Here is a 23,186-nt window from a genome sequence, read left to right on the forward strand (position 1 = left end):
TATTTCCACTTCATGGATCACTCTTACTGACTTACACATATTGATGCTTTTATCACACTTCCCAGTTTCTTTCCTGGTGCTTCTAAAGTATTTGCACATATATGCAAATTAATCACAATAATGTCAAAGTTATGTTAAGCTTGGATCTAAACTGTCAAAAGGCGTTCATTCAACTTCACTATATTGTACTATTATTATTATTTTCCCTGACTCTGATAACACGTTTGACCCACTCCAGCTGTGTAGCAGCAGTGGAGTGGTAGTCTTTTATGTTGTGGACTGGAGCGTGAAAGGAGGAGGGGGCTCTGTGCCTGCAGGAATGTAGGGAGGCAACTCTCACACCCCAATGTGCATGTATAGCCAGTGAGGGACTCACCTTTCAACCTGCCGCCATGACGATGGACTAGTTTGCAATATTGACATTGTTTGGTAGGCCTACTTATCAGTTTACTGATGATCCAAAATTTCGTCTCATTTATTTTTGTGTTTTTTGTCATATTTTTTTCATGTTAAAAGTGAGGCAAATGCGCTATTAGTGATGAAACGCTAGATTTTAACTAGTAGAATTTTACATTGCGAACGTTTGTCAAGTAGTAGCCTACACAATGACAATTTTGCCTCAGAAGTAACATGTTCACATGTTGTGATTTTATATATATATATAGAAAAGTGTGTATATGTGTGTGTGTGTATATGGGTGTGTGCAATGTACTTCTCTACACATGTACACTTCTGGGAAGTCTTCTACTTATTGCTGCACTTCTTATTTATTTAATTTTAATTTCATCTCTTTCTATTCTGTTATTTTCTCTCACTGTAAACTGCAGCTGGACGGAGTCCAGGAAAAAGTTCCCCACGGGGACAATAAAAATAAAAGTATATCGTATCGTATCGTATCGTTTGTTTGTTTTTTTTACTTTGTCGAATTGTTGTATGCGTTGCTTAATGTTTATTGCTGACTCTGTATTTTTGTTGTTTCTTTTTTTTTGATGATGAATTGATTATGCCCCTTGGTATTGATTGATTGCGTAAAGGCATGGCATCGCTTTAATTTAAAAACAAACAAACAAACAAACAAACAAAACTTCTGTGCCATACATGAATGATAAACTCAAGCGGGACGATGGCGCCCTCTTGTGGCAGTTAAGAGTGACACTGCTCATGGTCGGCTGTCTCTCGCTCTCCTCTCTCCCTCTCTGTCACTCTCATGTACATACATGCTGTTCAACTTAGGTGGAGGAAAAGAGCTGGCTGGCTGGTTGCTCTCCCTCTCTCTCTCTCAGCCACGCACACATGTCGGCACTTTAACAAGAAAGTCGGGAACATCATGGTTGTGTCAGCGCGAAGCTGGCTCGCCAACGAGGGAGGAAAACACTTTGTCCTGGTAGGGGCAGCTTTGCCAACTTTTTTTTTAAGTCTAGTGACTAGCGAAGCATTGAACTGTATTTCTGTCCGTGTAGATGTTGTGGTTGGGAGCGAACACCTGGCTTTTCGTCAAAACTTTCCTGGTGTACTCCAGTGGACAGCAGTATCACTACCTCTACAAGATGCTTGGGGTAAGCACACATACTCACACACACACTTGACCTCAGCTACCTCTGTCAACTTGGGTCAGATATCCATGCATTTATCTTCTAAAAGTAACTTACAAAAATCACAATAAGCACCACTGCAGATATATAATGATCAGATTCATTTTACATAACAACCTATAGTAAAGTTGGAACGTTTGTGAAAAATTTACGACTACGTTAAAGAGCGCCCGGCTTTGAAACCACAACCTTAGACAAATGTCATTCATTGATTTAATGATATTTAAATAAATGCATATTTAACGGACTGTAGAACTGAGATCTGAATGTTTCAAGCTCCTGTTTTGGTACATGCTCTCGGTTGTTATTTTGTGTTTTTGTACATAAAGGCTCGTATGCACCTCACGTGACATGTGTGCGAAGCAAAGTGTCAAGAGTGACATGCTTACACACGCACACACACACAGACTGATGCTTACAGGGCCATCCATGTGAGTGTTGGGGTAATTGTTGTCACAAGTTCCTGACTGTGCGTCTGTGTGTGTTTTTAATGCACACTCCAAATCACCACTGACATTATCAGATCAGGTCAGGTCAGATGGTATTCTGGTAAAAGTGGGAAAAATACCCAATAACTGAAAATCAATGCATAATTTTTTTTTATTGTATTTTTTTTAAAAGGTGGACAAACAAGATATGGCAACAAACAGCATGTGTGAGCTTCTCATGTGCTGCCTGACCGCTGGGAAGCACGGGGGATAAGAGGGGCAAGTGTGGGCATGCAGCTGGCTCTGACTGAATGCCTTGACAGAAGGCTTAAATCTTTGTCTGTGTGTGTACACAAAATTTGAGATTCCGTTTTCCAGATTGTGAGATTTAACTTCAAAATCGCCTTTCCGATTCACATCTTGTGTGTGTTTCTGATGATGTTTTGCTGTCATCTTTTTCATCTCTTTGAAAGTGGCTTGAAAAGAAAACAAATACGAGATTATAGAGAAGTATCAGGATGGCCTTCTCCAAGCTTTTCATTGGCAAAAACAGACCTCTTCTTTGTTACTTATCTGCTCTGTGTTTCCGTACGAGCCACTTGAGTTGTTTTGTCATCTGGCGACTCTAATAAGAAGAGACGGCACCAACAGAGTGCTCCCAGAATGACTTTAAAACTGAAGCCAAAGCACAGCCAACGCTCGGCATTAAACAGCCCTAATTACTGATGAGTGGCTGGTTGTGTGGGGCCAGATTACACAGCTGACATCCTTCACGTGCCACTTGAGGTAAACAGCGCAGTTTTCACCCTGGTCAGGTGATCCTCCGCTTTGCACAATCCATGTTATTCACAAGGGGGGCTTGGAGTCTATCCTAGGGTGGATGGATGGACAGTTTTTAATGATGTCCGTTGAAAACATAATTCAAATGTATATTCCTGTTTGTGTTTTCCTCCAGCTTGGACTTTGCATCAGCAGGGCTTCTGCATCCGTGCTGAACCTAAACTGCAGCTTGGTGCTTTTGCCCATGTGCCGCACCTTGCTTACTTTTGTCAGAGGAACACACTCGGTAGGAAGTCATTTTTTTGCATTGGGGTCTGGATTCAAAATTTGGGGCATTTTGCTTCATTTCTCACTGCATAATACACAATTCATATTCACACAATTCTAAAGATATCTGTAAGTCTCAGTGTGGAGATCATCCACGCCAAAATCATCCAAGCATGCTATTATGGAACAATGTCGGAACAGATAAGAGCCTTCCTTAAAGGGGAAGTCAAACAGTTCTTGACAATAATATGTTATATGTGACCTCACTGGTCTAAACATGACATTCTGATTAATATTATATTTCTGGAATATGAGTTATGCAGCAAAATCAGGGGGCGGCCATTTTGCCACTTGCTGGCAACTGAAGATGGCATCACAGTTACTCAGGGCTCAGGTAATGGCCAATCACAGCTCACCTGTTTTCTGAAGCTGGGCTGTGATTGGTTCTTACCTGAGCCCTGAGCAACTGTGATGTCATCTTCAGTCGACAGCAAGTGGCAAAATGGCCGCCTTCTGATATTGATAAAAACGGCTGGATTTTGCTGCTTAACTCATATTCCACTAACGCAATATTAACCAGAATACCATATTTAGGACTAGTTGGCCCGCATAGAACATATTATTGTCAATATTTTTTTGGCAGGGCTGACTTACCCTTTAAATTGTTTCCTAATAGGAAACAAAGCGATTGTCCAATCTCGGTAATGTGAAGTTAAGCACCCCAACATTTGCTTGATGAACTCATTCAGTGTCAGCTGTTTCCAAGGCAGTTTCCCACATTGTCAGCCATTTTAGAGCATTTTAGACAAGCTCTTTCAAGAGAGTCTGTTTTCCTATGAAATAGTTTATTTCTAGTGTTTTTCCAGTTTTAAGTGGAGAAAATTGAGCTTTAGACTGTACTAATATTTTTGCTTTTGTAAAATAAATATATTACTATAAAACAAAAAAGACTGAGAAAGGGCTTTTGATGCCCAAAAAATTAATTTACAGACTCGACTAAGAGTTGGATGCCATTGACTTTCTTTAGATGGTGTTCCACATTCACACCATAAACTATACCATCATTTCTTTAACGCTGTAGTTTGTAATAGAGCATTTCACTATTGTGTGTGAGGATTAATCCTGAATTATAGTTTACTCTAACTGCTGTTTGTTCATTGTCCTCCCACTCAAGGTATCAAGCAGAAAAACTAGGCGACTGCTGGACAAGAGCAAAACCTTCCATGTGGCCTGTGGGGTTTCAATTTGCATATTCTCTGGTAAATACCAAAATGAAACAAAAACTATACCAGCTCATTTACTGTGTATGTGCTCATTTGTGTGAGTGCATAACTGGATCCATGCGGGTTCAACATTCCTGCAGTACCAGCTGCACGTCCCTCCAGCTGCTGGGTGTGTGTTCTCAGTTTTCGGTGTGTGTGTGTGTGTGTGTTCTTGTGAGTCTTCTCCCATGACATCACTGGAGCTCCTCGAAGCTTTATTGGTTGCTTTCACCTAATCACCACTGGATAGTTTGCATTGCAGCTTTGCTTTGAAAAAGATACCTTATGTGCTTTTCACAAGGTCAGTTAGCCGGGGTTCCAAGCATGAGGTCTAGGGTTATTATAATTTGGAATTTTTAATTTTAGTAAGTTTTTATTTCGTTTTGGGTTTTGTTTTTTAAATTTAGTTAGTTTTAATTAGTTTTCAGGGCGGTTCTGTTAATAAATGCTTAGTTTTAGTCACGTTCAGTATCAGTTTTCGTTTCTAAAAAATGGGTATTACTTGTATGCAATATTTAATAAACACCATGATAAAATGAAAAAAAGTACCACACTTCTTCCCTAGCGTTGAGCTTCAGCTGAATTAAATGAAAAAGCAGGCACGGCGAGCCATTGGAGCCAAAAGTCAAACTCGCAAATTCGTCACCTCGGAGCGACATCATCTGAAGGTGCTTTTCTATTGGCTGCTACTAAATGACGTCACTTCTGTGTGACACACTTTCAAACGTCCTTATTCTGGTTAATATCAAAATAAATATACTTAAAATTACAAAGTCAACCCTAAAGGCTTATGTATTAAATTAATTACTAAGGATGAAGGACATTTTCGCTATAAGTATAGTTAGTTTTAGTAAAATGTCGAATGTTAGTTTTCTTTTTTTTAAAAAGCATTTTTGTTTTTATATTAACTCATTCACTGCTATTGACGACATCAAAAATTAATGTGAACTATTTCTATTAGTTTAACTTTTTTTAAAAATTTCATTTCATTTTTTATGAAAACCTAGAAAACATTTTTTATTGTACATTTATAACAGATATAACATTTGTGACCATGAGTCAACTATTGAAGTCATGAGATTAATTACAAATACAAATTTTAATCGTCTGACGCCCCTTATTTTTAATATTTTTTTCTTAAATTAGGGGCGTCAGGCGATTAAATATTTTAAATTGTAATTAATCACATGACTTCACTAGTTAACTCACGATTAATCACAAATTTTATATATTTTCTGAATGTACACTAAAAAAAAAAATCGAGGTTTTCATAGCTCAAATAAATTTTTGACGTCTATAGCCGTCAATGGCAGAGAATGAGTACATTTGTTAACGGGAATGTTTTTTTAATTTTAGTTGTTTCGTTTTCGTTAACTAAAATAACCTTGCTGAGGTCATACCGTATGGTTAAATCAGATGCTCATTAATTGGTCAGGCTGTGTGCACATTTTGACCCTACACACAGCTGAATGCTAAAAATTAATAAACGCTAAAGAAGAAGAAGTGACTTTCGGCTTTTCTATGAAAAGAAGGACATGTTAAAGGGAAAAACATGTCACAAAATGACATTTGGATAATGATACAAGAGGAGCTATTGCAGGTTGAGAGAACAGCAGTTATGGTTGCCCCTCACATACTTTTCACTCATGAGTGTCAAATCAATGCAGCTGGTAGACCAGTAAGCGCATGGCAAATTCCAATAACACACTTCCCAAAACAGATACCGCAACTCTGTCCGTGTCAGTGATCGCTGTGGGTTGCCGACAGACGGATATTTGACATTTTGTGACACGGTATATCAACTGCAAAGAGCCCAACATGAAGACGCTAAAACCAGGGCTAATCGTGAATGGAATGTTACTGCAAATATAAAAAAAACAAAATCAGGGTCCTCCCCTTGAGTTTGGAAATGAGTAAGAAATCACACAGAGTTAGGTCGGTTGAGTAGAGACGTTGGTTCAGCACGGCAAAGCTTTTGCCCAGGAACTGTGGGATGCTCATGGCATTGTGAGTGGGATCTTTCTCAAGGTGAAGATAAGCACGAGATGTCTTTTGCTTCTTGTTCTTTGGACATGCTGATTAGCATGAAATTATGAGGTTAAGAAAGCTATTTATTTAGGTGGATCCATGTATTTTTTTTATTTTTAATTAGTGGATAGGGTGTTTGTGATATATAAGTTTTCAAATAAAAGACACACAAAAAAGGACCTGCAAGGACAGACATCTGCTATTCAGCATGACATCATTTTTAAATCCTATCACCTTTCTTTACACTTCTTCAATTACACACATACACACACACGTACACACGCAGCCACACAACTCCCTCAAGGCAAAGTTCTTGCGTTCTAATAGAGAAATTCCAATGTTGTGAGACAAAAGACAATGAGAACTAAAGGGGGGAGGGGGGAGAGAGCGAGGAGACGTGCAAAGAGTGTGGGGGTCGTGGGAGTGGGAGAGGATGTATGTTTGAGAAAAAGGACCCTTGTGTCTCATGATTGCGCCCTCTAATACCATCAGCTGTTAAATGGCGGCGTGGATAGCCTATGATGTCAGCGAGTGTGTGTGTCTGTTTGGGATTGTGTACAAGTGAGTCAGGAAGACATTTTGCTGACTTTCTGCTGAATGGACAAAGAAGTTAGCGTTTGCATGTTCGCCAGCACTTCATTTGGACATTCTAACATTGTTGCAAAATCTTCTTGTTCTAGTTGTTCATGTCTCTGCCCACCTTGTGAACGTTGTCAACTTCAGCAGCAGCTACTCAGAAGAATTTCCAGCTCTAAATTTTGCTCGCTACAAAGGAGAGGTGAGAAACCAACATTTTAGCATACGTACCACTACTTTGTCGACAGATATTGAGAGCATATGTACAGTATATTATGCAAGGAGTGCTCCATGATCCCGAATCCTCATCCTTATAAACAGTCAATCAGATGCTTCGATAATACATATGATTTTAGTTGGCCTTATTTGCCAATAGTCGATATAAAAAGTCTACACACCCCTGTTCAAATGCCAGGTATTTGAGACCAAGACCTGACTACAGACTCCTCACGTATTTAGTTATTTATTTATTAACTCATTCACTGCCATTGACGGCTATAGACGTCATAAATTCATTTGAACTATTTCTATTAGTTAATTTTTTTTTTCCCACTTTTGTTATCAAGAGTATGAAAACCTAGAAGTTTTTGGTACATTTAGAACTGATATAAAATTTTTGATTAATCGTGAGTTAAATCGTGAAGTCATGCAATTAATTGCGATTAAAAAATTTAATCACCTGACTAATTGTAATTATTTTTTTTCCAATTTTTAATAATAGTTTTTTTTCTTAAAGAAAATAAATTATAAAAAATTAGGGGCGTCAGGCAATTACCATTTTTAATCGTAATTAATCGCAATACTCTAGTTAACTCACGATTAATCACAAATTTTATATCTGTTCTAATACAATAAAAAAAAATCTTGGTTTTCATACTCTTGTTAACAAAAGGGGGGGAAATGTTAAACTAATAGAAATAGTTAAAATGAATTTTTAATGTCTATAGCCGTCAATGGCAGTGAATGAGTTAAAAATCTTTTCACACAGGAAGTCAAAATAAACAAGTGAAATTATGTGTTTGCACAAGTATGCACATCCTCTTATACTTAACTGCTATCTGGCTGTGTTTAGAATGAATCAGTCACATTTAAACGCATGTCAGCACACACCTTCCATTTTTAAAAATGTTCATAATTCCCCATTCATTGTCTAAAGCCTCAGGTCCAGTTGAAAAAGTAAAAGTAAAAATAAAAGCCAATAGTAGTGAACATAAATTTTGGAATTATGGCCCAAAAAGTTCCGCCTTGGTTCATTAGGCCCAAAGCACATTTTCCAACATGTGTTTGGGAGATTTGTTGTTTATGTTCATTTTCCCTCTCTAAAATCTAAAAATGTTGTTTTCAATTGAGTTTCACAGGTTATAGGCCAAATTGATGGTGAAAAAAGTTTTGAAATGATTTATCTTGGTCTATTTTTTTTATGCCGCAAAAACCTGACTTTTGAAGAAGGGTGTGTAGACTTTTGTTATCCCCTGTGTTGGCAACTACGGCCTATTGCGTAGTAAGATAAAACTGTGGAATTTAATCTCTTCTGAAAGAACAAACTTTCTGTCAAGAACTGTTGTCAAATGAGACTCAATGTTACGTTCAGACATAGGCCATGCTCACATTTTGACTGTTGCTGTCTGCCTAGGACCCAAAGCTCATCATTCTGACCACAGGTAAAACCATACTATGTGTTTTATTCATGCTTATCAGAGATGTATTTGAACTGCAGCTCATCTGCTCTGTTTGGCTGTCTAATTGACTTTCAGTTCCAGGAATCACTGGCGTTCTATTGGTTACCATCCTTTTCCTGATGTTCACTTCCTCCTCCTACTGCGTACGGTACGTGATCATCACAGAATCAGAGACCCCCCCCCCCTCCCCTTAAACCTTCCAAATCCAGTAAAATGTCTTATCAGTGTGTCTGTGATTGCTGGTCTGTCTCCACTCAAGTCTTTGTTGTGCTGTCGCTGATGACTCACGCTGTGTGCGCGTGCAAAAGAGAACAGAGGTCTGTTACAGAGCAAATCTACTAAGTGCTTCACTCATGGCGCAGTCATTACGAAGGTCACAGTGGGTCACTCGCTCTGCATGCGTGTCTGTGTGTTTAAATGCGCTCTCTTTTCTGCCTTCAGCAAATGAAGAGAGGTTAAGAGGAATTTCCAGACTACTCAAGAATAGAGATGAGGGTTTAGATAAGTTAAGTATTATATTGTGGGTGCCCAAAGAGTGTTACAAATCCTCACATTCATTTATTTGACCTGGAACTGTACTGAATGCTTTTGGCTGCTTGCTGCTGTTTGAACTCCAAAAACATAAAAAAGCTCAACTTTTTAGTTTAAAATGGCTTACTTTAACTCTTTGACTGCCAGACGTTTTCAGAAAAGGGATGCCGTGGGTGCCAGCCGATTTAAGCATTTTGACTGATCTTTCAAGGTCCACAGAAAATTATGTGTTTGGACTATGGAAACACACATACTACCAAATGAAAGATTGGACTCTCATCTTTCATCAGAAAAAAGTTGTTTCTACCTTATTCCGTTTTTCAGTAATCAACAATAGAAAATGGTTAGTTTCACCTCTGTTTTGAAACAAACGTCTTTTAACGTCTTTGGCACTCCTCCATAGGATTTTGCTAAACGTTATTTAACGTTTTTGGCAGTCAAAGAGTTAACCAGGATCCTCCTCCGTATTGTGGCCAAAGGTAGAATCCAAGTCAGTTATTGTGCCTATTGGTGCCGTATAAAATAAATCCTCCACACCGGCGGGCAACAATGGCATCCTAAAGTTAAGCTAATTAGCTGAGAAGACGTTTTCTGCGTCGTTTAGAAAGGACTGCTGGACAGTTGATTTAAAGTTTATTACTCATACTCGCTTTTTTACTCCCGCTTCGAATCCCCATTCGACTCACCACTGACTCGTGCACAGCCCGAGTTGGTGGTGTGTAAAGATGAAAGAAGAGGGGTCCGAGCTTCTAAAGAAGTCGAAGTCAAAGTGGTGACTGGAGAGTTGGAAATGTTCATTGTGTGTGGTGTTTATGGGCCATTGGGGTCGTTGTGTGTAATGACCCCTCTAATATTGACCTCTGATGTCCTGCTTACTCAGGCTCTGAGTCTGCGCGTCTGCTCGTGAACAAACTCAATTTGCTTTCTTCTTTTGTCGTCTTTGCTCTTTTTTCGTCTTAGTAACTCAGTCAGCTTTTTGTTCCCCACAAAAAACAGCTGTCTTTAAATACACCACTTTTATTTCAAAGACTTACTTGGAAATACAACACTATATATAATATGTTGTCATTTTACTTATTTCAGAATATACAGCTATGAAATCTTCTGGTATACACACAACCTCTTCATCATCTTCTACATCATTCTCATGGTGCACATGGTCGGGTAGGTACCTGCATTGATTAGCTCCACATCATTAATCATTCGTAACACAACCTGTGTATTTTTCTACACTCTTATCCAAAGTATAATTATCAGCGAATACAAAAGATATTCAATCAGAAACTTTATTGCATATACAGGGAGTCCTTGAGTTACGAACGAGTTCAGTTCCTACGCTGGCGACGTAACCCGAATTTCCGCATAAGTCAGATTTCACAGTTAAAGTCTAAATTTACATCAAAATACATTGTATAAAAAAAAACAAATACATTAAAATAAAATAAAAAATAAGATGATGTGTTAAGAAGAGAAAGCCAAAGATAGGCTACTCCTGGTGCAGAAACACAGTCAAGCACTAGCACTAGCTAAGCATAAACACTGGGGACAAAATGCCGGACGAGGGACAAAATGCCGGACGAGATGCAGCTGTCATCGTAACTCAAAGACTTCCTGTACTAAATAATGCCATCCTCAGCTTTTCATACATGCAACAAGCATGGGCTGCTTAATTTTCACTCTTCAAGTGCTCTGTTTTCATGGCCAATGCAAGTCTGGTGCAAGGCGCGCTGTAAATCTGCGAAGGGGCAGGCTACAAAATGTTTTGGTATTTTCACACACTGGAATTTGCGCTGTGGAATGTTCATAGGCAACCTGTTTTGCTGCCATTTCCTTTACTAGGGTGACGATATTTTGATTTCCGAAAAAGAGGACACTCAAGATTCATAAATAATACTCAAAGATGTTATACATGATAATTATTTACATATAATAATAAGTCAATGCGCATATTTATGCCATGCCGTGTGCCAGACCTGTGCTGGGCACACATATAAAGCCCCTTGACTTTATATTATGTGGAGGTGTCAAACTAACATAAATTCATCATCATCTATTCCCATCTTTGGAAAAGAGGAGCACTAAAATATCAGACCAACATAGAGGCCCATCCCCCTGGCTGCATACGAGCCAACCACAGCCACGCACAGCAACAAGGGGAGGAGCTAGAGAAACGTGAAGAAGTGGAGATGCGATGCAAAGCAGAGGCTCACTTCCAGCCCCACTGCCCGCAGGTTTGTGTGCGTTTGCCTCTACCATGTAGTGCACATTTTTTTCACGTGCATCCAAGTTAAAGTGAGCGTGTGAAGTGTATCTTGTTTAGCAAGTGTTGTAGGGAGTGGGTCCTATTTATTACAGGCGTGGCGCTGTTAGGGAGTAGTCATCCTTTCCCCCCCTTTTTTTTTACATCAAGGTCTGTGCTTGTGAATGTACTTCCTCCTGTGTGTGATTATGTGTTTGCACATGGTCGTTAAGCTACAAGGCAGCGCCATAAAATCCCCTTTAAGCCTCCTCAGGCTTTAGAGGAGCTGTGAGCAATTAGCCTGCAACAGGTACACGCCAAAAGAGAATAGGTAACAACATACACATTGTTTGAACATATGTCATCCATCCTTGTTGCCATCGGGGCTGTTGGAATATAGACAGCAGCTGGCTTGGTCACAACCATCTACTTCTCCTGTTTTATGGAATTGCAACATGCACCCCTGGCTGATTTGACAGCTGGAGTTGGATGTCCTAAAGGTCAAAGAAATTTCAAACAAAATATTCGGGAAAAATACGCCTCCCATAAAAATCTTAATGCATGAGGTCACATAATACTGTATCCGCGCGTCATGATATGACTTTGAAAGTGATATAGATTTGAAATGTTTTGATAATAAAACAGATACATAGGCCTATATTACATTAAAATACATATACTGTAATAATATCATTTGTACTAGTAAAAAGTTAACAGAAATACTAATGTACCTTTTTTTGCACACAGTATAAAGCAGGAGTCACCTAATATTTTAGAAACTGTGACTTCCTGTGTACTGATTAATTTGAAGGGCTACCAGTTTGATACACACTTCTGAAACAACACATTTGCTTAGTGACTAAGGATGTAACAATATCCAAATATCACGATACGATAAATATCACAATATTGTGCGGAGGTTGGTGATATAAAAAAATTCTGTTAAAAACTCACCATATTGCCAACAAAATAAAAAAATAAAAGCTCATACTGAGGGTAAAAAGTAAAAAAAATTGTGTTATTCCAAAACAGGTATTTCTCCCTCACATTATATACAAAATGTGTACATAATGTGAGAAGTAATTCAGTAAAGTAATATATATATATATATATATATATATTTTTTTTTTTTGGTATGGGTGATTTACATGAGAGATATCCGCCACAGTGGCCAAAACATACTTAATTAAAATGAAAGTGCACTAATAAACTAACCACCAGAGGGTGCTGGAAATGCAGAAATGGAATACAACCTCACCTTTTTAACAGATGTGGCGCTTTTGATATTGTGACATGGCGACGACAAAATTGTGCCAATTTTAATATTGCGATATTCTGATATTGCAGTTATCATTTGTTACATCCCTATTAGTCACCTTCAATTGTTGTATGTGTACAAATAGACATGGCTGTGGGTGTCAGGTCCTCTGTGTCTCTACTGTGCGGAGCGTCTGTACCGCTACATCCGGAGCAGTGAACCGGTTACCATAGTGACTGTCATCAGGCACCCCTGTGATGTCATTGAGTTACGAATGCTGAAGAAGAACTTTAAAGCTCGTCCGGGACAGGTAAGATATACCTTTGGTTGCATCTTAAATATATTCTACTAATCCAGTTCATCAACTTGCTCTTATAATCACATAATGACAACGTCCTCTTTTTTTTTTTTTTTTTAACCACTTCCTTTCTCCCACAGTATATTGTTCTCAACTGTCCCAACGTCTCATCATTTGAGAATCATCCTTTCACACTGACGGCGGTAAGAGCGCAGCGACTTCTGACACATTCCTGACATGTAACATTAAAAACACACGAGTACATTCCCATGTTCTCGCTTAGCTATGTTGTCGTAGTGTCTCATTATGGAAAACATGCACTTCTTTTCCCCCTTTGCTACTTTTTGTCACTTGATTGACAGCAGGGGCTTCTTGTGATTTAGCCGCACACATTTGTCGGGTTCCTGGAATCACACACAGTGCATGATTGGTGCATGACGGTAGAGAGAATCACTCTGACAGAGAGCAGACGAACCCCTGAGGCCAGCATCTGCCAACAGGAAGACTGTACATGTGTATCTATGCGTGTGGGTGTGTAATTCACCAAGATTAATGGAAAAACATGTTGCTATGGAAAGCTATCACACATGTTATTTATTTGTGTGCTTTATAGTACTTTCCAGAAACTGAGTCGTCTTGGAGTCTGCACTGTGTGTGTGTGTGTCTTTGTCTTTCTTTGTGATTCACTGTCTGCTTTGTAACTTTGCAGTGTCCCACAGAGAGCAAGAAAACGTTTGGCGTCCATCTTCGGGTGGTGGGAGACTGGACTGGTGAGTATGCATAACGCACGTTTGAGAAGAATGCAGTGAAAGGTCTACAATATTTTTTTTTAAATAAAAAAATGATCTTTGTGTGCACGTGTGTGTTTGTGTTGAGCAGGCGTCTGTGAAGTAAATGTGTTCCTTTTACATCCAGTATGTAAAGGCGGGATCTGTTTGACTGTGACTGTGACAAATACAAAGTTGCGCACTTGCTTTGAGAACACGAGAGGGGAAGTCAGCTGTTTGTGTTGGCTGTTGAATTGAAAACGTGAACACAAGGAAATGTTATACTAGAAGTGTAAAGATTTGTTAAAAAAAAAAACAGGTTCTTTAATCAAATATTACAGCATTGTTTTTGTATGTGTTGTGTTACATTTCAATAATATCTTCTCGTTTATTTGGGGGCCAAAATAATTATTTTCCCTTCATCCTCAGAGCGCTTCACACAGCTGTTACTTCCTGACGTTAGGGGAGATTTGGACATCCTCCCTGTGGCGCAGAGGAGATACCCCAAGTATGTGTGTACGTGTGAGAGAGAGAGAGATTGGGATTGAGGGGGTGGGGGTTTGGCCCATGAATTCTCATGCAAACTTAAAATCACAGTGGGGTGAAAGGTGCTGACCCGCCCACTGACCCTCTGACACTGTGCTCTTCCTGTTCTGAGTGCGTGAGAGGCATACATAGAAAGACTTGAGGGAACGAGGATGTCGCGACAGTACTGTTAAAGGAGAAGTCAACCTTAATCATTTCTTGACAATAATATGTTATATGTGACCTCACTAGTCTAAACATAACTTTCTGACTGTATTACATTTCATTCATTCATTTCATTTGTTTATTTATTTCAGGCAGCAATTAACATCAACAATATATCATTTTCTCCAGACAATGCTCCACTAAACCTTGCCTGAAAAGAAGTGGGAGGAAGAAAAACTTAAGTCCCACCCCCAATCTCATTAATATCAAGCTTATTTACAAATTATAATATACAATTTTAGCTACTTTCCTGCAAGCTTGTAGTACCCAACATGGGGTTTTGATGAACACTGAAAACACTGTTCACAAACAACTAAAACAATCTGTTAATTAACTAACATGGCATCAAAAGCTAATACCAGCAATGGTAATGAAAACAAACCAGAAACAAAACAAAAGCACAAACAGCACATATCAATAATTCTAAGACACAAGTATACCAACAATGGTGATAGATAATATGCCTGCAATGATAAAAAAAAGTAGCAAGCATACACTATCAAAATAAGATGGATTATTGATGTAAGTTAAAGATGCACTCTCCCAATACTAAAACCAAACCATATGTTTATATAACAGTTTGAATCTGTGGATGTTTTGGCATTGCTTGCGTTGTATCTCTTAGCTGTTCCAAAGTCTGATCCCACACACACACACAAATTTTTTTACGAACTGTTCTAAATTTAGGTAATATAAAATCTCCATATCCTCTCAAAGTTATGTTAAGTCATTTGTGGAAGATGAGTTAAGCAGCAAAATCTAGCCGTTTTTATCCATCTCAGGGGGCGGCCATTTTGCCACTTGCTATCGACTGAAGGTGACATCACAGTTGCTCAGGGCTCAGGTCACGACCAATCATAGCTCACCTGTTTTCTGAAGCTGAGCTGTGATTGGTTGTTATCTGAGACCTGAGCAACTGTGATGTCACCTTCAGTCGACAGCAAGTGGCAAAATGGCCGCCCCCTGAGATAGATAAAAACAACTGGATTTGGCTGCTTAATTTATATTCCACAAATGTAATATTAACCAGAACACCGCATTTAGACGAGTGGGACTGCATCAAACATATTATTGTTTAGCAACAAACTTTGGACAAACAAGCCTTAGGAGAAATGGTAGCTTTTCCATCTTAACAAAAAAAAAAGTTTTTTTTGTCATATTGGTAAGCATTTTTTCTTTAGTCAGATATATATGTTTAATATTGTTACCAGTGCATGTGTTCTTAATGAAACCAATTGATTTTGCAACTGTTTTAGATATGACGCACGTGTGTACATGTGTACACACATACACACACACACACACACACGCTTGTACTTGTATAATTGTGAGGACATCCATAGACGTAATGCATTTTCTAGCCCCTCCCCCTAACCCCAACCATAAAAAATGATTGCCTACCCCTATTCCTTACCCTAACCTAAACCATAACCCAATTCAAACCTAAACTCTAAAACCAAGTCTTGACTCTCAAAAAGAGGTTTTGAGTTGTGAGGACCGGCCAAAATGTCCTCACTTTACAAAAAATTCCTCAATCTGTTGGTTAAAGGCGTATTTTGGTCCTCACAATGTCGTATGTACAAGCACACACACACACACACACACACACACACGCACACACACACACACACACGGCAGGATTTCAGATGCAGGATGTTTATGTGAGCATGTGTACTTAACCCAGAATAGGAAGTCCAATTAATTGTTTCTGTGTGTGTGTTCATTTGTGCTGTACATTTTTGTTGTCTCCACGTGTATGTTCAGGCTTTATGTGGACGGCCCGTTTGGAAGCCCTTCAGAGGAAGTCTTCAACTACGACGTCAGCCTTTGTGTCGCGGGCGGAATCGGGGTCACGCCGTTCGCTTGCGTCCTGCATGCTCTGCTGTGAGTGCGCCGCACTGTACGTCACACGACCGGCGCAGATTGCTTTCAGCTGTCATTTGAATGCTTCTGCCTGTCTCTCCTCCTCATTGTGGACCCAGTGACGGCTGGACAGGGTTCAGGTTGAAGAGGTTATACTTTGTGTGGGTCTGCAGGGAGCTACAGTCCTTTTACTGGTTCGCTGAGCTGCTGTGTGCACTTCATCATAAGGTTGGATCACACTTGCTTTGTGAGGAACAACACCTTTGGTTCACTATTAGCATTCAAATAGTTGTTTGTCAATTCAAAGCGCTTGAAGACGGCCTGTTCCACTAGTGAGAGATTAGACATTTGCCCCAAGCTGTCTGGACTTGATTTGCCTAAAAGATGAATGAAAGTTTCCCAGGCTTTAAAGGGGACATATTCAAAGTTTGAAATAAGCGGATTGGCATCGCAGTTTGCCAGTCAAAATGTGAATTTTGTGCCTCAGTCAAACACAGTAAAATGTAAATCTGAGTAGTATTTTACAAGCTAAAGTTAGCCTATTAATATTTACCACCAAAATAAATGTATATTAACTCATTCACTGCCATAAATTCATTTAAAAGATTAATAAAAATTAGGGACGACAGGCGATTAAATTTTTTAATTGTAATTAAACGCATGACTTCACTAGTTAACTCACAATTAATCACAAATTTTATATCTGTTCTAAATGTATGGTAAAAAAAATTCTAGGTTTTCATACTTTTGTTAACAAAAGTTGAAAAAATGTTAAACTAATAGAAATAGTTTAAATGATTTTTTGATGTTTATAGACGTCAATGGGAATGAATGAATAAAAAAGAAGAAGAAAACATTATAAAAAATATGGGGCGTCAGGCGATTAAAATTTGCAATCATAATTAATCGCATGACTTCCCTAGTTAACTCACAATTAATCACACATTTTATAGCTGTTCTAAATGTACAATAAAAAAATTCTAGGTTTTCATACTCTTGTTAACAAAAGTGGGAAAAAATGTTGAACTAATAGAAATGATTAAAAGGAATTTTTGACGTCTATAGCCGTCAATGGCATTGGATGAGTCAATGTTTCTAATCAACTAAAAAGAGCGAATTTGAGAAGATTCTCCTATTTCCTGAGCTAAATAAAATTCTTAAAATCCTTATTGAGGAAAATTGTCCAATAAGTGAATCTAAACAGATTAACTGTAATTGGTTACACGTAAGCTCTTTAAATGATTGGAAAGTCCCTTGCTCTTAAAATCATTCCAAACAATTGTCAGAACATCGAAAATAATTGTATATGAAAAGACTATTTATTTATTATTATTATTATTAGGTAATTTTGTGTAACTGGAAGGAAGACCGCTTTTGCGTTGAAGGAAACCATCATTGATGGCAATGCTGCCACCATGTGGTTGATAATGGACATAACAATGGAATTAATGAGGCCAGATAAACATGAAAATGTGCTCTCTTTCTTTTTGTCATCTAGTTATGGCATGAAAACAGACCTGACTACTTGAACTTGAAGCTGTACGTCAGTCAGGCGGACAACCTTCAGGTAGGTGACGCACAGCTAAGCACAAAACACATATACAGCCACCTCCTGACCATGAAGGCGCGGCATCAAAGCAGAAGAGAATGTAGGTGTGAACGTGTCCTTGGGTTCTGTTGCTAAGCGAGGTAGCAAATTTGAAATTTGAATTTTGAAATACGTGAGGTGTACGGAGTTACGGTTTTTAAGTACCCAGAAGGTCATTCTGTATTTCATGAGGAAACCCACAGGACAGTGCTCCGGTCCGGGTGCGAGATAGGAATGTTAGGAGCCGCTTTGATTGGCCATGAATGGAGTCGGCTGTGTTCATACCTGCATTGTGACCTTAGTGTATCGTATAATTTATTTTCTATGTATTTCAAGAAATCCTAAATAGTATCACAAATGATAAAACATGCATATAACTGAAATAGACACATACTGTATGTAGACTGAAAAAAAAGAGTCTGTTGTACTGTAGGCAGAATTTGTGTTTGAGTGTTTCTTCATATCCCTTTTGCTTTTCTGTAGGGCTTAACAGAGGAGAAGTACCGTCCGCTTGCATCACGGCTGCTGGTGGGTCGACCCAGGTGGAAGTTACTCTTAGATGAAATTGGAAGGACGAACAAGCAGTGAGTATGAAGAATGATCATTTTCAGCTCGCCTCAAACAGTCACGTTGTCCTTGTGTCGTCTTTTCAGCAAGCGAGTGGGGGTGTTCTGTTGTGGGCCCAAAGGCATCTCCAGGACTCTTCACGGACTCTGTAACTCGGCTCACTTTCCTGGAACTACTTTTGAATTTAACAAAGAGTCCTTTAGCTGATTGGGCTTCAGCAAGAAAAACATACCTGTATTGGATTCAATCACTCGACAGCAGATCTACAGTGGCTTCATGTAAAAGAAACTGTTAGAAAGTGGACTTGAACCTTGGCTATTTACAGCCTGACTGTACAATACTGAGTTCCTTATTATGGCGAGTTGGTCTCAACCTAACTTGATTCTTTACAGAAGTCTCTGGAAAAGGATCAGCCGCTGAAGTTCACCGGGTAATGTGAACAGCCCATCTGTCGATGAACAACCCTTAGTGTGCTTCATTTTGGAAGCTGCTAATGGATTTAGTGCTTTATTTGGACTATGGAGTCAGCGATGGGACAAGCAATGGCCACAAACACAACTCAATGAGTGTTTCAAACTCGGGGAGTTCATCTCTCTATGGAACAGTGTTGACGTCTCATTTGAAGAAGAATCATTTAATCTTGCCACCATGGGGAAATGTGTGTTTTGTTTTGTTTTTACACTTGATATCGTCACCTTCATTAAAATAATAGCCTAAGTAATTTTTGGGGCAAAAAAAAAACAACAACTTTTTTTTTTTTTGTTGCCTAAGTCATCTCCTTGTGATGCAAAGGGTTCAATTTATGTGTTTCCTGAAACATCTGAAAAAATCGACTTGGGCGATTATTTCAAGACGGAACAAGGCGTCGATATGCATGCCAACACAATTGTATATACAGTGATGCCTTGAAATACGAGCGCTGTATGGTGACAGTGAACTCAACTCACTTCCCAATAAGTAGCACTTTAGCAAGTAGTGAACAATGCTTCAATTAAAAAAGAGCTTCAACCTGTTTGTTGCCACTCCAAAATCAAGTTTACTATCAATTAGACATAAAGATGATTACATGTTGTGTACATCTACCTAAAAATAGGCCGAAGCTGGTTTTAATATTAACGTACAATGTATACAAAAACGCCAATCACCTGCTAAAAGATAGCAAAAGATTCGTTTGTTTGTATGACTGTATTGTACTGTACTGCCCCCTGGTGGCCAAGACGGGCCCACCAGAATGATCAGCACCATGAATTTGAATAGATTATTAAATCACAACAAACCAACTGTTTAATACTTTCTTTACATTTTTATTTCTTACATTCTATTTAATTATGTAATCACTGTTATTGTTTTGTTTTTCTAAAGTACATTATATTTTCAAGTTCTATTTTCCTTCTTAAAAACACATTTTATAAAAAAAAAAAAATGCAATTTCCATTCCAATGACAAAAATGATTTGTGATACGAGTGAATTAAACTCTCATCTCAAGGCTCCATTGTTGATAAGTGGGGAAAATATTTCATATGGCAGTTATGGAAGAAGAAGCTTGACAAATTGTACGAAAAAGCTATGCACATCTCTAAGCTTAATTCTTGTATTTATTAATTGGTTAGCATGTCTTCATAGTTCTGAGGTTCGGGGTCTACCTCACTCACACCCTTTATATGGATACATAATATAGAATAATAAATGGAAGTTTTTATTATTATTATTATTATTCAGTGTATATCAAATTGATTTATCTCCCTAAAAGAGACGAGGGCATTGAATATTCCCATTGATGAGTCCTTTACTACATTTGTTTGAAAAATACAGACATCTTGGTTCCTTCAGGGGTATGACGATGCAAAATGTGTGGAGTTTCAATTTAGAAATAGAAGGACCACACAGAACAATCGGATCAGATCTGATTTTAATGCAGCAACTCACAAACATTTCATGAGCTTGTGAAAGATCACGTGCATTACGATCCTTTAGCACCAGTGCTTCGGTCAGTATATTCTAGAGATGGGAAAATTAAGCCTCATGAAGCACTTGTGATATTTTTTGACTCCTCTAGATGGCACTATTGGTTTAAAAAGGCAGTGGAAATGTAATACATTTTCATTGCACTAGCCTTTATATTTGTACCAAGAGCACCATCTAGAGGAGTAAAAAAAATTGTAAAAGTGCTTCATGAAGCTTCATGAGGCTTCATTTTCCCATCTCTAGATATTCACAGGCATACAAACTGCGTCATTACCTTTAAAGCGGAAGTCAAGTCAGAAACGTTCTTTGCAACACGTTCCATGTGCCCCCACTGGTCACGTCGAATCAAATTTGGTTGGTGGAATAAGAATGAAGCAGACAAATCCACCCATTTTCAGCCATTCAAGAAGTTTTATGGAGCACTGCCCCCTGCTGTTGAGTGAGAGTGACGTCATAGAGTTCCTGCCCTCACCTGTTTTCTGGCTTTGGGCGAGTAGATTCATTTGTTTACTACTTAACTTATTCCACCAACCCAATTTTAATCAGAATACTAGTGGAGGCACTTTTTTTTTTTTTACGTGACCCTCACTTTAAATTGGGTCATCATAATATCAATAATAATTAAACATTTAATAGTGATTAAAACCCATTTAATGTCTGAATATGGAGTATGTTAATATTCAACAAACAACTTCCAAGGAGAGTTCTTTAATGAACTCAAGCATATCAATCTCTCATATTCTTCTTATTATAGTTATAATAATAATTATTATTATTATTGATATATATACATATATATTTACATGGACCTTTATGAAAGTCTGTTACCAGAGTGGAGGTGCATGTACTGTATATGCTGCTGAATGTTAAAAAATATGAGGGATATGATCCTGAATGAGTTCCAGCTTGCTGTTTACAAACGTCACGAAGGTCATTTCACCCAAATCACCAATTTACAGCATCTGACATTAGGAGTAGTATTCTTTTATTCTGCATCTGCAGTGTATACTAAATACTGCTGTAACAAATATTTGGAGATGATTGTGACATTGAATGGACAGTACATTTCACTTTATGGACAAATCTTTGGTTTAGTTTGGTTTATAAAATATTAAAAATGTACACTCAATACATGTTTAGACAAATGTTTAGGTTTTATAGAGTTTTGCGATGCTGCGTTTTTGTTGTTGACAAAACGTGATTTGTGTGCACTGACTCTTCACCAAATATTATCTTGTATCTAAGGAATCAACCGAAATGTCATGTTGTTGTTACCTAAACTTGTATGTATGCGGCCAGCATATACAGTACCGTTTGTGAGGGTGTGTGACTGTGTGACTGTGTGTGTGTGTGTTACAGAGTAGTCTGGTAGGAAGCTGAACCTTCCTCTGAGCTGCTCTGAAGAAGCGGCTGCCGTTCCCCGAAAATGGACGCCCTCTTCCTCCTCTGGTTCCGTCTCCACTTCCTTCTCGCCAATACGGCCACGACAACAATGATTGCTGAGATCAGCGCCCCGATGATGCCGGCTCCCAGCAGCCACGGCCAGATCTGCTGGGCCTGCTGGAGGTAAGGTGTCAGGATTTCTTGAACGAATCGCTGGCCTGCAGTGGAGGAAACATGGGATGACACGAGTTTAGATCTGAAGTGCTGTTAAATCCAAACGTCTCACCCTTGGACTGACCTGGATCCAACAGATAAGCATATTCATATCCCATTGACTTGGTAGAGAGGAAATTGTCTCCATTTCTATAAAGAGGCAGGAATGGCACCATGTAGTAGCCGTCATTGTGGCCAATGGGAGCGTTGGAAAACGGATAGAAGGTCCTTGTGGGCTGGTGCGTTCGAAGCCAGCGCTCAAAGATGCTGCACAAAAGAAGACCATTACATTGGGTTAGAGTGCGGTGAATGAACTGGAATAATATGTGTGTGTGTGTGTTTGGGATTGACTGTACCTGTCTATGAAAGCGTGGTGCAGGAGGAATATGGGGTCATTGGCGGAACCTTGGACAGATGACATGGAGCCGTTCATGAAGACGTGCAAGGCATTGTGCATGGTGCTTTGGCCTTGAACTGCCATGCCTGTGACTGGGCTTGCAAAACCTGAAAGAAGGGATTAAAATGTGTGTGTATATATATATATATATATATAATTTTTTTGTGCCCTTTATTTATTTAATGTGAGAAACATTTCAGAACTTTTGCTTAGTTTTTACTTTTGCAGAGAAGCAAACTGCGATTCTATATACTCTTTGAAGTCTTGTTGACTTTTTACTAATGGGAAGTCTTTTCTACATTTTATTCGGTGCTGCTTTGAAAGCAAGAAACTTTAGCTGAGCAACAGTGGCCTCTACCGGCACTAATGATAATTACAGGTGTACGTTTAATTTTTATAGACAGTACTGTAATCATAAAGTACAGCAATAGTCCCTGGTATTTACGGACTATTGCAGAACTGTACTTGGAACATTATTTCAAAGTAAAAATGACAGATAGCATACTATATAATGTGTGTTATTATTTGCTGTCAGAACAGATGCTTTGGATGGATGGATAAATGAAGCCTTGGTTGACTGTTCCCCGTCTTTTGTGACTACTCAATTTAATAGATTGAGGGATGGACATTGTCACCATAATGAATATCTATTCCCGTGTGAGTTTTCAAATGGGCCCAAAAATCCAAAACATTAGAGAGATTAGCCCAAGGATTACGTTCCCATTCATTTATTAGGCATGCGAGTACAGCAATA

At 38.7% G+C, this 23,186-nt stretch overlaps 2 protein-coding genes across 8 annotated transcripts in view; one reads left to right on the plus strand and one right to left on the minus strand.

The window, feature by feature from the left end:
- Positions 1-1,224: 1,224 nt before the first annotated feature.
- Positions 1,225-19,761, plus strand: nox4 (NADPH oxidase 4). 3 transcript variants are annotated; one of them, XM_077565267.1, is made up of 18 exons: positions 1,225-1,384; positions 1,461-1,556; positions 2,976-3,086; positions 4,242-4,326; positions 7,038-7,135; positions 8,567-8,594; positions 8,688-8,760; positions 10,227-10,307; positions 11,215-11,374; positions 12,786-12,950; positions 13,079-13,141; positions 13,648-13,708; positions 14,135-14,213; positions 16,220-16,339; positions 16,438-16,546; positions 17,817-17,885; positions 18,390-18,490; positions 18,560-19,761. In XM_077565267.1, exons 1-18 carry the CDS (start codon positions 1,328-1,330, stop codon positions 18,678-18,680), a joined length of 1,677 nt encoding a protein of 558 aa, XP_077421393.1. In that variant the 5' UTR covers positions 1,225-1,327; the 3' UTR covers positions 18,681-19,761. The 3 variants fall into 3 exon arrangements, with proteins under 3 accessions (XP_077421393.1, XP_077421394.1, XP_077421395.1); XM_077565268.1 differs by lacking the exons at positions 1,225-1,384; positions 1,461-1,556 and adding an exon at positions 2,412-2,806; XM_077565269.1 differs by lacking the exons at positions 1,225-1,384; positions 1,461-1,556 and adding an exon at positions 2,819-2,835.
- Positions 19,762-20,366: 605 nt separating this feature from the next.
- Positions 20,367-23,186, minus strand: part of tyr (tyrosinase) — a 40,248-nt gene continuing 37,428 nt past the window's right edge. For all 5 annotated transcript variants that reach the window (XM_077565271.1, XM_077565275.1, XM_077565272.1 and 2 more), the window contains 3 exons: positions 22,392-22,539; positions 22,121-22,302; positions 20,367-22,040 (listed from right to left, as the gene is read on the minus strand). In XM_077565271.1, coding sequence (XP_077421397.1) covers positions 21,793-22,040; positions 22,121-22,302; positions 22,392-22,539 — 578 coding nt within the window. In that variant the 3' untranslated portion in view covers positions 20,367-21,792. The remainder of the gene's footprint in view (positions 22,041-22,120; positions 22,303-22,391; positions 22,540-23,186) is intronic.

This window comes from Vanacampus margaritifer, chromosome 5, assembly GCF_051991255.1.
Source record: "Vanacampus margaritifer isolate UIUO_Vmar chromosome 5, RoL_Vmar_1.0, whole genome shotgun sequence".
Taxonomy (NCBI): domain Eukaryota; kingdom Metazoa; phylum Chordata; class Actinopteri; order Syngnathiformes; family Syngnathidae; genus Vanacampus; species Vanacampus margaritifer.

Coding starts and splice junctions, on each gene's coding strand:
- nox4 (XM_077565267.1), top strand. CDS start 1,328: ATGGTTGTGTCAGCGCGAAGCTGGCTCGCCAACGAGGGAGGAAAACAC. Junction 8,761..10,226: donor TCCTCCTCCTACTGCGTACG/GTACGTGATCAT, acceptor TACTTATTTCAG/AATATACAGCTATGAAATCT. Junction 16,340..16,437: donor TGCGTCCTGCATGCTCTGCT/GTGAGTGCGCCG, acceptor TTGTGGACCCAG/TGACGGCTGGACAGGGTTCA.